At 38.8% G+C, this 17,874-nt stretch overlaps 1 protein-coding gene across 2 annotated transcripts in view; it reads right to left on the bottom strand.

Moving 5' to 3' along the window:
• Window positions 1–17,874, bottom strand: part of BRF1 (BRF1 general transcription factor IIIB subunit) — a 211,291-nt gene that overhangs the window by 180,574 nt on the left and 12,843 nt on the right. Inside the window, exons 2-3 of one of the 2 annotated variants that reach the window (XM_072428607.1) lie at window positions 14,923–15,003; window positions 4,942–5,115 (exon numbers count right to left, since the gene is read on the bottom strand). In XM_072428607.1, coding sequence (XP_072284708.1) covers window positions 4,942–5,115; window positions 14,923–15,003 — 255 coding nt within the window. The remainder of the gene's footprint in view (window positions 1–4,941; window positions 5,116–14,922; window positions 15,004–17,874) is intronic. The other variant, XM_072428608.1, reaches the window with a different exon arrangement.

Below are 17,874 nucleotides of genomic sequence, written 5' to 3'. Positions count from 1 at the left end.
TTTTAATTTTTTTTTAATCAATAAATGTTTTTACGTTTTTGCATTCATGATTGCATCTCCTGTAGCAAGTTTATGTCTATGTGCACTAAAGCAATGGCTTCATGGCATTTCTCAATGGTGACGACAGCGTACCATACCTGTGCAATGTGGGTTAACATGGCAATTTGTAGAAATCATTGGAAGGGGGCAATTGAGACACAGTGTTGTCATTCAATAACAAGGAGGGTCTGTGCAAGGACTTTCACGGCAGGACCAGGTAGTGTGTGTGTGTGTGCGCGGGTGTGCGTGTGTAACCCTGTCATCTTGTTTTTGGAGTCTGGAAAGAAACAGGGCCATGCATAGTAAAACCCATGTAAGAACAAGTACACAGGCCAGTGCTGCAGGCAATAAAAAAAGTCAATAACAGCCAGGAAAGTGGCATTTGCAGAAATGTCAGCATTCATATTCCTGTTGAAATGAGCAGAGTGGCTTCACTTACTAGAACTGGTTATACCTATTAGCTTCTATTTTGTTATATCTTGCTTGTCATTAGAATGATTAAGCCTTTGGTAGTTAGACCCGGTTAATAACAAAGCACATCCTTATTTGCACATGCTGATGCCTACCATTCTTGGCATGGATGTCTTTCATGTATTACATTGTTATCAGAAATTTCCAGCTGCTTTGATGAAACAGACACTTGTCTCCCTATTAACTTTAGCCTGCAGCTGGACTCCATGTTATCAAGTAGCCTATGTTATGGGCCAACGCCTGAAACCCTGAAAGGAAGGGAGGGAGAGTTCAACGCATCAGCTGCGAGTTCCGACCTCCCCTGCCAAGTGTTCTAATGTTGCCCACAAGCTAGTTATTCTTGCATTAGTTCACGGCGCATTACTAAAATCCACACACAAAAGACGGAGAAAAAAAAGGAAGCCATTTAGAATTAAAAGCTTATGAAAAATCTACAAACAAATAACACTTTTAACAACGTTCATTGCAAAAATGAGAGAAGCAACCTTGCAAACCCAGACCCTGACCTTGTCAGGTAAACTACAGATATGTTCCATCATATGGATATACTTTACCTGTATCTATTGCTTTTTTTCTGCACTTGCAAAGCACAGGTTAAAAAAAAAAACAAAAAAGTGAAATTAACGAGAGAATAAAATGCTATGAAATTTTCTGTGGAAAAACACGCAAAGACTAGTTATTTAGTTTACAGTTTTTGTACATGCACTGTGCAGTGTACACAATCCATTCCCAACATCTCTAAGATACCAAAAATGGGTCAGTAGCCAGAATGGTTTACCTATGGGCAGCTTATGCAAAATGTACAGCAGGTACTGCTCAGTGGTTAAAGAAAGAAGTCTATACAGAAGATGCCACCAACAATAGGAGTGGCTCTGTTAGCACTACAGGACAGCAGATTCAGAATTTAGGACAAGAGCCTCCTCCAACTCCCTCAATAACACAGGTAGCATGAAAACCAGAAAGCTGTTCTGATCCCTCCAAAATTCTATTAGAAATTCTTTTGGTGGTTTACGTTACAGTTTTTCTCCATTTTTTGTCCAAGTGAAAATGGGATCTCCCCAGGACAGCCCAAAAGCAAAATAAACATTTACACAGGGATAGGAGTATCCCTGTATATACTAAAAGGTCTAATCTGTGTTCTTCCCAGCCCTTTTTAGCTGAGCGTACCACCTGGCACTTTTCAGTAACCACTGGGTTGTTTTTTGGTGGTCACAATACAAGGGCTGCTTCTTTTTTTTTTTTTTTTTTTTTTTTTGCTTTGTTTTTGACTAATTATTGGTCTGCATCTAACATTGTAATGCGTTCTCAACTGTATTCCCTGAAAAAGCCTATCGGCGAAACGCGTCAGGCTTGAGACGTTTCCTTTTTCATCAAATTATTAGAGTAATCTCGTTAGGTATTCACTGTCTAGGTGACAGGCATACCCACATGATAGTTCACATGGGGTGGTTCTGCCTTATTTTTCATTGTTATGATGATTTGATTTAAATCATGATTTACTGTATTTCAGCAGAACGTTAAATATATTTTGCCAGAAAAAAACCTAGCTCTCTACTTTCCTTCTATTTTATATTTCTAGTATCATTATATATAAAGCCTTACTGCCTATCACTGCTAATCTCAAGAGATTTGGTAATGGCACTACCAGGCAGCCCAGGGTTCTCCTTGCTGAAAAAAAAGCTTTACCTAAAAAGCTGCAATGCAACGCAAGGATCTCCCAGCCTCTGCTTCATTAATCTACGATTCCTCCACTTCTACTTTTTCTCAAATATACCTGATCAAATCACCATAAAGAAATAAAGCCTTGTGTCAACCAAGATAGCCGCTCCTACAAAGAGAAACATAGCAGATCATTGCAAAGATGAGCTGCAGGGAACGGATAGGCAATAATGGTGACTTTGCTAGTGCTCAGTATATGTCCTCTAGGCCTTTAGGACAAGTTTACCTCCCGGGATGATTTTTATTGCGGACAGAGGCGGAGCATGAGATCTGCAAACAGTTAAAGTATCAGTAAGATTTATGTAAGGCAATGGGCAAAAAGGTATGTAAATGCTTAGCTGCTCAGGAGGCCTCTAATGTAATACATCAAGGCAAGCTAAATGAGCCTGGGAATCTGGAGAGGAAGACAGGCAGATGCAACTGAAATTCTAACATTTCTGTATGAAATATATTTAAAATCTCCCTTTCATTTCACATTACATGTCTTTGTATTATATAAAACTGTAATTTTATAATGTTGTAATTTCTTGTAGGACAAATAAAGAATCTTACCAGGTAGGGGTTCACATTAAACTAAATATTACTACTTCCAAATACAAGAAAGATGAATCAAAACCCTTTACCGCATCCCAAATATACCAATGAATACAAATAAAGGGACTCCTACAGCATTACAGTAAGATTTAACTAAGAACGGCTCCGTGCTGTGCTGCAGGGATGAAGTCTTGCACTCGACCATCCTTGAAGTCCATTGGGAGAAGCTCCTGGCAGTATTGGGAGGCAGCCGAGCACCTCCTTTGGTCCAGATGTTCCCTGGCCAGAGCTGACGAACTACCCAGCTGGGTGTAATGTCAGCAGAATTATGCTTCCTGAGGGAACAAGGGGCTGGAGTGCTTTACTAATTAACAGTAATGAAGCTTTTTTTTTTATTAACCCCATCACTTAACAAGGCTTCCTATTTGTTTGTGATCCCTTCATGTGATAAGAAGTATAATGGCTTCTTTTTTTTAGGGACTGAAAAGGGCAATGATTTCACTTATGAAACGTTGCAACATGGCCTCACTTAAGTAACATCAGCACCATCGGAAGACCTCACGGTTATATGTGGCCTGCTTTAGGTGCAAAGACTACCAAGTATTACCTTACTTCAGCAAAAACATTGTGTGCACTGTACTGAGAAATACGCTTACACACAATGCGCAAAGGGTCAAGCATCTGCAAAATCACAGCTCAGTTCCATACCCTGACGCTCCATAGGGCTTATCATGTGGACAATATTTTATCACATAATCTCTGCTTAATGGAAGGCGTCTGCAATCACACTGGCTGATCCTACAGTAACTTAAGTCATAGATATATTCCTAGGAATTTTATCATATGATCAGAGGAAGGCACCAGGAGAGCAAACTGGATGACCCTAACCCCATAGCAGAGAACATCACAGCAGATACCTAGACATTTAAACATTAGCAAAAGTGAATGGACAATAGTTATCACTTAACTTTGTGTTTCTCAACCAGCATGCAATAGAACCCAACTGTGGGGGTCCCTAAACAATGAACAATTTGTGCCTTTTACGTCAGATACTACTGACACCAATGATCTTTTTGGCTCTCTGTAAGTTGACATTCCTCCCAATGGCCAGAAAAGCAAGAGTCATTTTTCTGACTGATCACCACACCGATGTACTGTAACCTGTTAATATTGCTAATAATGTCAGGGGCAATTGTTAGGCTAACACCTGAAAGTTATTTCAAGGGTTGCTCCATGAAAAAAAGGGTTTGGAAACACCGCTTAAACTAATAAAATGCATTCTTAAATAATGTGCACTTATGGGGTGAAATAGGTGCCAAAAAATGTCAGCCAGAATGACCCAAGGCCTAGTAAACAGGAGCTGATTTTTACTTTTAATCTAATTTGAAAAAAACAATAGATCTGAAGGGAATTCAGCAGTTAAACAAGCTAGGAGGCAGTGCCTTTGGTGTGTCATTGGTGTATTGTTAAATAATAAAGTACAAAGTTATAAGCAAGTGACCAAAGACATTCAATGAAGTCAATTACTACTACAAAAAAAAAATCACAAATCAGAAGGGCAAAATATAGTACTAGTGTGAACTGTTTTGCACTAAATGGACTGGTTGGTCAAAACAACACAATTGCCAAATGATCTTATGTGTAGCACGCCTAAAAGTTAATCTATTTAATCCATTCATCACTGCCTATCACACATGTAATGTTTTTTTTGCTATGCAGGTGTATTATGCATCTGACAGGTTACACTTATACGGCTGGCCCTCATTTTTAAGTGACTCTTTGGCGACACAAGGTGAGCAAGATAAAAAAATCATCTTTACAACATAGCCCCCTAAGGAACAGCCCAGCTTTTCACAGGATACATAGGATGTCTGGCAACAGCTCAAACACAACAGAATTAAAATAGCTGCCTCCCACATCCCCAACTGCAGTTGTCTCAAGAGACTCTTTTCCAGCTGAAGAAGAAAATAATTAATACTTCATTTAAATATATCCCCCTCTCAGATACAAACAGGTGACGTTGCAGGTTGGATTAAGGGCTGTTTACACTGACAGGTAACAACACCTAAACACACAAGAAGAACACTCTTGTATACATAAACATCTATTTTTATCACACTTAAAAAAACAAACGAACCTGCAAAGCTATGTCTGAATGATTGTTATAGTAAAGGATACGTGGAGTACCTTCTGTCCTACAAACCAAGTAAAGACAGGCGGCTATAACGTGCGTCATCTTCCTACCACGGGTCAGGTGCTTGCTGACAGCCATTTTGAAGAAATTGAACGCAGTGTCCAGACAGTGCTTGTTAAGTTGCAGTTGTACCCCTAGATTGTGGATCTGTTTCTTTCCTAGAAGAGAAGAACAGTGATAACATTATTCAATATGCAATATATTTCACAATGAAATACAAGATTTCAAGACAGTCACTCATTTAGACAGACTACAGGTTCTATGGGCAAGCCAACACACCAAGATATGTATACTAATATTCCAAAATCTTAAATTATTTTAACTTCAATGAAATTTGAACACATATACAGTAACATCTATCAAAAAAAAAAAAACATAACCATAGTTTTTAGCAAAAGGGGACAGGATATGTCCCCTCTGCAAAAATGTTTTCTTGTCCGATTTTCTCTTTTCATCTGTCCTAATTGCTGAGTGACACATATATTAGTATTGTACCCTATTTTCTATAAATTGGAGATGTGGTAGGGTGGCAACACAATCTGCTCCATAAAAACATGTTGCATCAAAGCAGATGTAACTCAGCCACAGAGCAAAAGAAAGCAAGGAGAATTTGTAGGCATTGAGAATGAACAGCCTCTTTATTGGAGGACTCTTCTAGGAAGAAGTCAAAGATAAGCAAAGAATGTCTAAATATATAAAGCATGGGTATTTCTTACTTTATCTGTGCACAAGCTTTCTGTAATAAAGACCAGTCATTGCTGTGCTTTCCATATGCAGGGTGACCGTTCTTCCCCCCACCCAACCCCTATAGTGTTCTGCAGGCAGCCTGTAGCTGGAATACCTGTTGGATCCCCTGCAAAGCTCTGTTCACACATATGTTCTACTCTGCATCAGAAAACCCATCCTGAGATGCCCTTCAGCCTCTATACTAAAGGCATGAAGACGGGCTGTGGCTGAAGGACACCAGTAGTGATAACTGTTAGAAGAGGAAAAAAAGAACTGGGTTTTATTTTTTTTAAAAATGACAATTTACAATGCACAGTACAAATACAAACTAAACATAATTAATTTTGGATTTGCATCTACAGTACATTAACTAAATCACAAGCAGTTGATATATTCCCAGTTGCTGCAGAATAGCAATGCATGGAAAAAGTTATACAATGGTAGGAGTGCAGGTTGTCTGTGTGGTGCATATATGAGCAACCATCAGCTGTGTGATCATATATAAGCAACCATTAGTTATATCTGTTGCAATGTGATAACAATATCAAAACAAAAAGAAAACAAATGTTACAGAAAGAAAAAATAAATCTAGGTCTCTTCTGTTTTTGACTACATTTCAGTAGAATACAGAGCCAGGATTCGGTAACTATGCAAGCTGCGGGGAAGAAGATCAGACACAACAATAGGCTAGACTCGATGTGATCAGCTTGCTGTCAGAAAGTTTTGCCCCGAGGACATGAGTCAAAGGTTAAAGTGTTTTAAAGAAAATGCCACAATACGATTAGCGGACAACCTCCGAGGGGGCTGTTTTTGATGTCAGGTTAATTTTCTCCATCCATTTCAAACACTCAACCAGTTACAACCACTTCAATGCTTTTATCCATAGGGGAAAATATTAACACAAAGCATGCCTTCAGAGTTCGGTTTATTCTCTGTAGGTATGTGGCCGATTCAACTGGGATACTAGATGCCTAAAATGTCAATATTGTGGCTTGTCAGCACTATGGGCCTAGATTGTAACTATTTGGGCGAAATAGACAAAGATATCACCAATATGCTAGGCACCAGAACCGTTCCCCATTCGCCTGCTTACAAGTGGTGTTGGAGTCATACACTGCCAATGTTCTTTTGCTCCACCCGAGCAAAATGTTTGTCTTTTAGGCAATGGTGATGTTGAATGTCAAAGTGAGTTAAATTATATATGCTGCCTAACCACACTTTTCCATTGGTCTCCATGTCTGATGCACTCTGTAAAATTCAGTAGAAAGTCTCAGCCTTTAAACTGAAATAATACAAATATGGTAAAAAGGAACTTGCCCAGCAAATTCCACAGCAAACATCTTTTACTTTTGTGATTTAATTAAACAATGTTCTATATTAGTTTTAAGTGCTTCAGAATTACTACATTTTACTCTTCAAAGTCCTCCACCAATTAAGGTTCCAGGCATACCAGTAGCATTGGGTTGAGTTGCCCTCAACAATAAAACAAGGCAGATTGGCCTTATGGCTGCTGTTTAGCCAAATGAACTGTATGGATATTTGCTGGGAAAATAAGTCACATGAACCTCCCCTAGTGCTGAACCCAGAAATATTTTAAAGCCAAGTGGGAAGAAATTGTAGGTGGGTGGCAGGCCCTGTATTGTGACCCAACTCTTCAGTATCCACCCAAAAAAATATGGGTGGTTACTGAAAAGTGCCAGGTGGTGAAGTGGTAAGGAGAACACTGCTTTCAAAGAAGTAAGGAATTATTAACATTAAAAAAAAAAAAAAAAAGTTTCCAAAACAATAAACGCAGCACAAGGCTGTAAGGGGACAGAGTGACACCATCTTTGCAAAACGCCCCCTTGACCCTTTCTAACTGTTCTGCCCTTTTTGCTACCTTTTCACTGCTTTCTCCATCGCAGCAGGCATTGACATCGGCTATTATGGCCAGCTGGTAAAGTGGTCACAATACTTCCTCAATCATGTGATAATTCTTGGGCCTAGCACAGGGTAATGACCCTGTGGAGAAGAAGCAGCTGGGAAAAAAATCATGCATCAGGAGTAAAAATATAACTTTTTTCAAGTGGCTACCAACCATTCCTAGGTTCTGGTATGCACGGGGTTTTAAATAGCTTAAGTATTTTGTTTAAAAGCAAAAAACTCCAGAAAGCAACATTTACAAACTACACAATGCATGTATATAGTAACTGTTCCACCTGTAGAAACTCCAGATCATACAGAGCGTGGAGAGACTAAAAGTGTTTAGATAGAACAACAGGTTTGTTGATCTATAGAACAGCTCACACTGAGAAAGGATGGAAATATTTATATTTAAAGACACAAATAACTCCTAACATTTGGCAGTATAGAGCCAATTTCAAGGTCACTGAACAAAGGAACATGATGTCCCTTCACTATGTTGCAGCAAACCTTGATGCAGAAAAATGGCGTCAAAGATCTAAAGCCAACCATAACTTGCTCAAATAATTCCGCTCTAATAAGATTTAAAAAAATACAATGGTGATGGAAGAGTATAGTGCTGTACAAAATTTCTTACTGTAACATCACAAATCATAGTTGTCTTATCTTATCTAAACTACAACCTAAAGCTGCGTACACACTTGCAATTTTTGTCGTTGGAAAGGATCTTTCACGATCCTTTCCAACGACAAGGGGCTGCAAGATGCATGAACGATGCTGTACATACAGCACCGTTCATGCTCTATGGAGAGGGGAGGGGGAGAGCGACGGAGCGGCACCCTGCTGCGCGCTCTCCCCTTCCCTTTCATTACGATCGGCTGTCGTCCATCGTCCGTGGATCCGGCAGGTCGGTCGTCCGGACGATGGACGCCACCGACTGTACACACGGAAGATTTTCGCCCGATAATTGGCCGATGCCGATTATCGGGCGATAAAAATCTGCCGTGTGTACGTAGCTTAATCAGCAGCTATACACAAAGTGTAGAGATTAGGACTAATATAAGCAGAACTTTACCCACCTAGGCATACTTGCAGCAGCTTACTGGATTTACCTAGAGGAACCGTAATTCCCTGCTGCTACATTGACATTAGGTGAATATAACCCTTAACCTGAAAAACCCCAATTTCTCTAAATGAATGCAAGAATGCCAAAAATAGTACATTTATAAACTTGGACCCTCCCTTTTTATTACCAGTGCTGCTAAATTCAAAAAATTAGGATATGAATGCCAGGATTCATTACAGGGAGTTACAAAGCAGAAATCATTCTGGCCTCAAGCAACCAAACAACAGCCAGAGGGAACATTCTCAGTCAAACGAATTTATACACTATGCATTTATCATATGGTCAATAAAACCTACTTTTAGAATCAAATTATCTGTAATCAGTTACAAACAAATGGATGATACATTTATTACATGTAGTTGATCATAAAGAATCAATTTTCATTAGGATTATTAAATAATTTCACTTTTTTGTTTTTTTAAGTGGCACAGTGTTTGCTTAGCATTAAGCTTCAAATGAAGACCTTAAGTGTTTTCATCACCACAGGGTTCATAGAGAGCAAAGCCTGTAAAAGTGATGCTATATACTTACCTTTCCAGCAACCTGTGTCTTCAAAGTCATTGGTTTTGCAGATCTAGGTTTCTGGTACGTAACACTTTCATGTGCGTCAAATACCTGCTACCCCTGTCACAGGTTGTGGTCCCTTCCATTGGCACATACATAGCTAGTGGGGGAAACCATAGAGTGCGGGAAAGGGGTGGTGGTAACTGAATATCTTAGAGCAGCATTCTTGACCTTAGGGAGAGTGTCCCTTACATTGTTGGCCATTGGGAGGAATGTCACCCTTACAGATAGCCAAAAAAGATAATTGGTGTCAGTGGTACCTGTCTTGAAAGTCACAAACTGGCCATCATTCAAGGAACCCATAACAACCTTCGGAGGAACCCTAGTTGAGAAACACTTCCTTGGAGGTTCAGTAGTCAGACCATGGTCATTCTAATTCTGACACTACTTTAAGCAGATTTAACAGGAAAAAACTCAGCACTTATTGTTTAGGGAAACTGAATTTTCCAAAAGAAAAAAAATTAAGGTAATCAGCAACATATGCGTCCAGCTTTAAATGGAAATAAAATGAAAATAATCTGTGCTAAGATTAAGAGTGAAAGCTATTTGTAAGAACATAGCAGGGTAACCGCTCGGCTTTCTGAAGAAAAGAATCTAATTTTAAAAGCATCTATTTTTAAGCCACAGCAACTGGAACTGACTCAACATTCTTTGGGTAATGTTCTGGGCCTGGCAAATACAAAGAAATGCAGTGAAGGACAAAAGAAATTCCTCCGGATCTCAAGTTATTCATTAGGATTCCACCTACTGGGTCTGCGGAATAGTTTGGGTGCTTGTCCAGAAAACAGTGCGTGCACAATGATGTTGCAAACCTCAACAATTCCTCCATGTCACCAGCCCACTAAATATAAATGGCAAGCTGGGTTATGTAGAATGTGGTTTGATGGATTAACATGTTGTTTCAACTTAGCCGAACAGAAGATAGGTAAAGCTGAAAACAAATATAGTCCTAATACAAGAAGAGTGTTTTTACTTACTTAAATCATAGAATGCTTTATTAATTTGGAGTATTTATTCCAAATCTGTGAAATATTTTGTCCTGTGCAGGGACTTCCTACATACAAGACCAGTCACTGCTGCTTTCTCTTTATGTGCAGGATGACTGGTCTTATTCCCACCCCTTCTCTAATCTTCTGCGGACAGCCTGTTTCATGTATTCTTGCTGGCTCTCTCTGCCGCTCTCTGCTTTCTACACAGGCAATACCATCTCTCTGCATTATTATTAAGCAGTATTTATATAGCACCAACATATTACACAGCGCTGTACATTAAATAGGGGTTGCGAATGACAGAGATGCAATGGGGAGGAACCTGCTCTAAAGAGCTTACAATCTACATATGCATTATTGGTATTTCTTTTTTTACTTTTTTGTAACTATATTTGCATAAATGTTTTTGTGTCTGGAAATGGTTTAGTAGCCATATTTATAACCACACAGCTTGCTTCCCGTGTGCTAAACCCCACAAATGATGACATTATTAATATTATTATTATTACTATTATTATTATTACTATTATTAATATTATTAAAATTAATAAACAGTATTTATAAAGAACCAACATATTACACAGCGCTGTACATTAAATGGGGGTTGAAAATGACAGACAGACAGTGACACAGGAGGAGGAAGGGACCCTGCCCAAAGAGCTTACAATCTAGGAGGTGGGGTGAGTTGTCTGCTTTTATACATTATAACACATAACCTTAGGATTGGCTGCATGGTAAAGTGACATCAATGGTAAATATTTCTGTATAGGTTGGGGCATTTTCACAATCCTCCCGTTGAGTGTCAGGGCCATGTCACAGAATCTATTTTATGGCAGCAATTTGTAATGGCTACAGAATTGCTCTCCTTAAAGCAAAAATTGATTTGTAATCCAGTGATAGGTCTTTCTGCAGCTCATTGTGGGTCAGTTGCTGAGCAAATGGCTTTGTGAAGAGGTAGAAGCTACAAAATAAAATAAAAAAAAACACAGCAGCTGCAGTACCCCACCCATACCATCCAATGCAACCATTGATGGCAATGGCACAATATTGATTTGCAGGTGCAAAAAACTGATCCATACCAACCTACAGTAACAACAATTTCAACACAAAAAAGAGCCATATCACAATAATATTGCGGTCACTGATCTACTCATATAGGCTCTTTCATAAAGATTCATATGCATATTTAAAATCCAAATCTATTTTGGGTCTATGGGTAGGAGACTTAACAATAAACCCATCTATTACAAAACACTGTACAGAATGAGACAGGGCAGCATGGAGGATCAGTGGTTAGCACTCTTGCTTTGTAGGACAAAAGTCCCATACCCCGTCACATGACCAGGTCCTATCGAGTCATGGATCTCTCTCCACTTATGGTTCTTTGCTCACACTGCATCCTGATTTTTATGAATGAGATGGGTTGAGGTGTATTTAACACAGCACAGTGTTTCTCAACCAGGGGCCTATGGAACCCTAGGGTTGCTCAAAAAGTTGCTAGGGGTTACTAGAGCAGTTTGTGGCTCCAATGGTCTGACCATCTGTAAGGGTGACAACATTGCCACTGGTCCCCACACTAATGTAGAGTTATCTATGAATATAGTAATTATAGAAGGGGTTCCATAAGACCGGAAGTTATTTCAGGGTTTCTCCCATAGTAAAATATCTACAAAGGCTATCTTAGGTTGTACAAACATATTTATTGTAGCTATGTGACTCGTTTTAAATGTAATTGTGAATAAATTGTTCTTTTTTGAATAATCCCAATGCAGACAATTTATGTATGTCTGTTACTTTATCCTAAAATATCCTACACAATGCTTTACCAGTAAAAAGTTGCAGACTTTATTCAGCTTTACAAAGCCTTAATAAAGATAATATTTTTGTTATGGTCAGCACAGTGGCTCAGTGCTTAGCATTCTGGCCTTTGCAGCACTGGGTACCAGGTTACAATTTCAGACAGGAAGCTATCTGCATGGAGTTTGTAGGTTCCCTCCATGCTTCGGGTACTCCGGTTTCCTCCCACATGAGGTTAGGGTAATTGGCTTCCCCCAAAAAATTGACCTTCAGACTGTATTAATGACATATGACCATGGTAGGGACATTAGATTGGGAGCCCCTTTGAGGGACAGTTAATGACATGACTATGGACTTTGTACAGCGGTGTGTAATATGTTGGTGCTATATAAATACTGTGTAATATTAATGATGATGATGAAATAATTCTAATAAAATGCAAATTCCCATGGCTAAAATAGAGTCAAAGCTATATTCTTGTAATCCTCCAAACCCTGCTGATCTATATGTCTTTTTACTGAAAAGACACAGACAACACATAATAAACTATTTTATTTGTATGACAATTCCCTTTCCTAGCCCATTGCTTGCTGAGTGTTGTCATTGGTGACAATTCCCTGAGCCCATTACTTTCTGTAAAGCATCCGCAAGCCTGATTGTAACTTTCGGGTTGTATATGGCAGCTCAATAGAAAGACAAATTTTAGGAAATAAACTGCCAAGAATTCTTCAATGAAGCACTCCATACGTGAACAGTAACATATATATACACACACACACACAAATATATATACCGTACCTACATACAACTTCACTACACTATTGCAGCTTCCTAAAAAAAGGGAAAGTTCTTTACCAAAAAAAAAAAAAAAGTGTTCTTGTACTTGGCATGGGAACAACCATCTTCCCCCAGGCACTGTTGCCAATACTGGATGCTTTAATAATAAAGGTAGTTTTCAGGAGTATTGCTGATCCTGCTGTAAATCAGCTGTGTTTATAGCTTTGTAATAGACTGCCATTATAACATTTGGCTGTGTAATACAGCAGTGCTGCGTTTTTCCTTCCCCTAGTGTCATACCCAATTAGCAGTATACAAGGGCAACTATTCACATTACTAACTGCTGGAGAGAGAATTTTTGCTGAGTCTACAGTCACCGGTGGATGACAAAACACTGCAAGCGGGTCACGCTCAGACCAAACAATGATGAGATGGTAAATATGGCAAGCACACAAAAACACTAACTCTCAGTCTTCGGTGACAGAATAAATCTCATACAATTAGTCTCTGGACACAGCTGCAGCACACTGATTATTAAATGGACCTACAAAGCTGCTTGGAGGAAAACAGAGATTTTAAAATTGCACTACCCCCTGCTGCCCATCTGAAGAATTGCAGCATAAACTGAATATATCTTCAAATATTAGGGTGAAATGTACAAAACAGAAGAAGCAGAGAGATTAGAAAACCTTCAGCAGAAACCTAACCTGATCTTTAAGCAAAGTTTAAAAGCAATTTGTAATTTTCTGGCTAATTGTTGGTTCAAATTCATAACTCATTGAGTAGTCTGGCCAAGTTTAGAATAAGATGTTACGAATTCACGTTTATACATTAGATTGTGAGCCCCTATGAGGGACAGTTAGCGATATGACAATGGACCTTGTAAAGTGCTGCATAATATATCGGCACTAAATAAAAAATGGCAATTATAATAATTCATTCACATACAATAAAGCCACTTAGACATAAAAACATAAATCTAAATCTCTGATCAAATTGACTTTACTTTGGAAAACAACCATTCAAACAAACCTGTCATTAAAGCAAATCTGAGGTATCTGGGCTATTGGGTATTAGCTGTCGAATGTGCAGATGACGCTGGACCTTTAGGATCCAGTGCTGTGGTCAGAATGGACGTACAGGTAACTTATCTTTTATAACATTAATATTAGGTAATTTGTTATTTCAGCACGAGCTCTGCCTTTTATTAGATTAGTGTGGAGTATTAAATGCATTCGTGGTGCAGTCTGGCTATGTTTATACCACATATTACATCAAAATACAGCAAAGGACCTCAATTCTAATCAGAAAATCTCCAGAGCATGTTCAACTTGCTCAGCTAATAAAGTCTAGGCGATCTGCAGATACAAAAAAGCAGTCCTTTAACTTCTTTATGAAGAAATGCAAGCGTTCTCATTGCTAGCCTCCTCCTAGAAATGCTAGTTTAGAAAAGGCTGTTTTTTAAATCTTGAGTCAATTATCTGAAATATGAAGGTGGGAATTCCTGATATGCATTGTTCCAGGTCAGAGAGACAAACTAACAAATCCAAAGGGACAGCATAATAGCTAAACAATTAAAAGAAAAAAAAAAGCAATGACAGCCCTGGTACTCATTTAATGAAAGGCTAACAATTTAAGGTCAGACAAAAATCTGACCAGACCACAAGTGCTCAAATTGTTCCTCTATGGATGGTTATAACTTCACACACCCAACCCCATAGCCAAACAAATATTACATCAAAGAGTGGCAAAACCACGCCTAAAAAACGGATTTTTCAGGATCATATTAAGGTGTTCAATAAATGGGGAAAGATCTACCAACTTCTCACATTAAAGGAGCAACACACAAGTATCATGTTAATTGTACTAAACCTACATTGCTAAAGATTACTATGTATGTTTTTATCTAAATAAAGCTGTTTTGTATTACTTAAAAAGATCCCCAAAAAATCCTAATTTTAAGGCATCGTTTTGTCACTCTTTGACGTAAGTGCTGACAAAATTATTTCATTTGTGCAAATGCAGAGTATACAAAAACACTGCAGCATTTTCATCCAGTAGTTTAACACATAAGACTGATGTACCGTTTTGAAGTGTCTGGGCGCGAGATTCCTTTCCCAAATTTGTGTGAAATCCAGCTCCAAGTGATGGGGTTTTTCCCATACCTGAAAAGATGAATTGAGAAAGTTTTAGAAAGCTTTTAATATTATCTATTACAATACATACCCAGTGTTCTCCCCAGCTCTTTTTAGCCAGGTGCACCGCCCAGCACTTTTCATTAATCACCCGGCTGTTTTTGGGCTAAGAGTTGAGGTTACTGAAGAGTTGGGTCCCAACACAGGGGCTGCCACCCACCTACAATTTCCTATCACCCAGATTTCTGGGTTCAACACTGCATACATCCTGGCTATACAGAAAACATGGTAAGAATGCACAAATTGCAATTATTTCAAGTAAATAGCCCAAGAAGACACATGGACCAGGTACTCATAGCACTTTTGGAAGTTTCATAAACCTTTGAACATGTCGTCTTCCATACATAATGCCCACCCTTATATCTCAACCCCCTAGGTAATCTCAGGTTTTCATGTCATGTCATGGCATAGCTTAATAATAGGTTTACTTTTTATTAGTGTTACGTAACTGTAAGCCCAAAACAGCCCCCACACAAGCCCGATCATGGTCTAAATATGTGCTTTGTGAAATGCAGCAGCCATCACCATTCAATTGCTTAAAAACTCAACCAGGTGCACCTGTATATTGAGCTGTATCCATCAGTAAACCTAAATAGTCCTTTAACAGTATTCCACCCAAAATTTGGATGGGAGGAAGCTGTAGGTGGATGGCAGCCCCTGTATTATGAAACAGAGTGGTTAGCAGAATAGCCATGCACAACAGGGGTTGGAGAGAACACTATAGAGTAATACTAAAAAGAACCCAGCAACCCATGCAAGGTTTGCTTCAATGTGGGCCCTTACCCTTCCTCTGGCTCCCATATTGCAGAGTGACATCACCAGCCTTTCAACCAAATCCCAGAAAATATAAATGTAATTAACTAAAATGAAGATACAGCACAGTGAAGTAGAAACGTCTTTTGATATTTGGCTAGAGCACTCCATAGAATCTTCTCAGAAGATGAAATCACCTTCCATATTCTATTAATACACAACATCTGCATCTGGATAACCCTTCCAGAAGTCAGCTATCTCTATACTAATGTACAATTCAACACTTTGGATTCTGGTTCAGTACTTTGGATTCTGGTTCAGTACTTTGGATTCTGGTTCAGTACTTTGGATTCTGGTTCAGTACTTTGGATTCTGGTTCAGTACTTCTTTATTTTCCATAGGACATTTCAAATCTATAGACAGCAAAGTACCACCATTTAATATTTACCATCCCTCTCAACCCACCAGCTGTTTTTTTTCCACTTTCTGTACAATTAGGATTAGGGAAAGAGTCTTTACAGAACAAGCAGACATTTCCATCTAGGTGTAAAGTCTCTTTAAGAGATAAAACACAGAAATCAGATACGATATACTGCCATGATCACACTTTATTAATGGGGAGTGAATACTTTGGATTCTGGTTCAGTACTTTGGATTCTGGTTCAGTACTTTGGATTCTGGTTCAGTACTTTGGATTCTGGTTCAGTACTTCTTTATTTTCCATAGGACATTTCAAATCTATAGACAGCAAAGTACCACCATTTAATATTTACCATCCCTCTCAACCCACCAGCTGTTTTTTTTCCACTTTCTGTACAATTAGGATTAGGGAAAGAGTCTTTACAGAACAAGCAGACATTTCCATCTAGGTGTAAAGTCTCTTTAAGAGATAAAACACAGAAATCAGATACGATATACTGCCATGATCACACTTTATTAATGGGGAGTGAATGGAGCTGCATGCTTTAGAGAAGCTGGAGGAAAAACAAATTCTACTGGTTGCCTGCAGCCATCTGCAAGTGACCGCCTGATGCTCTGGGAGAGTTATAAAATGTAATAGGTTTATGTGCAATGTATGTTTGCAAGGTGTCTTCTTGGAACACTGTGCTGTATATGATATACTCCAGAGCAGCCTTCAACATTCTTAACATGAAATACCTTTAAGGTCTTAGGGAATCCCTTCTATAATTATGGTATCCACAGGTCGTAGTATATTAGTATGGTGGCCATTGGAAGAATGTCACTCCTACAGATCACCAATATCAGTGATAACTGAGAGTCACAAACTGCTTATTGCTCAAGGAACCCCTATCAACATCTGGAGGAATCCTGGTTGAGAAACACTGCTCAATACTGTAAGGTATGTTACAAATGTCACACCGGGCATATGTGAAAGCTGTGCTTTAGGTTGTATACAGTTAATTATAATATTGTTATATTATTAGAAGTTATTCATCCAACTGGGGCATCTGTATTCTACCTGGTTCCATAGAATACTTTTGCCAGCAAAGGATATAAAGAATTACATTACAACATTGACTCTTCATGGGTATAACATTTTAGATGGCGTTAGTAAAGCTAGACAAAGGTATGACATTGATTTGGCTAGATAGTGGCATCACTAACCAGCTCTTTATATGTCTTGCATACTCTAAATCAGTGTTTCTTAAGAAGGTTTCTGTGGAATATTAGGATTCCACCAATGGTTGCTAGAGGTTCCTTAATCAATGAGGAATTTGCAACTCTCAGGTTAGTTTAAGGTTTTTGGCTATCTTTAAGGATTCATTGCACTGGTCAGCAATATTGTATTCAGCACAGCAGAGTATCCTGTCTGTTATAAATAACACCTTGGTGTTTCTCAACCAGGGTTCTACGAAACGCTCGCTAGGGTTCCCCCAAAAGCTGCTAGGGTTCCTTGAGGAATTTGTGGATGCAATGGTCTTTTTGGTTATTTGTAAGGACGACATTCTTCCCACTGGTCACCATACTAATATACAGTAAGCTGTGAATATAGTAATTATAATTATTTCAAGGGTTCCCCATTTTAAAAAGCTTGGGAAAGGTTTCTCTAAAGTGATGTCTAATAAG

This window comes from Pyxicephalus adspersus, chromosome 12 (assembly GCF_032062135.1).
Source record: "Pyxicephalus adspersus chromosome 12, UCB_Pads_2.0, whole genome shotgun sequence".
Taxonomy (NCBI): Eukaryota; Metazoa; Chordata; class Amphibia; order Anura; family Pyxicephalidae; genus Pyxicephalus; species Pyxicephalus adspersus.
This window is presented reverse-complemented; position numbering and strand designations above follow the sequence as displayed.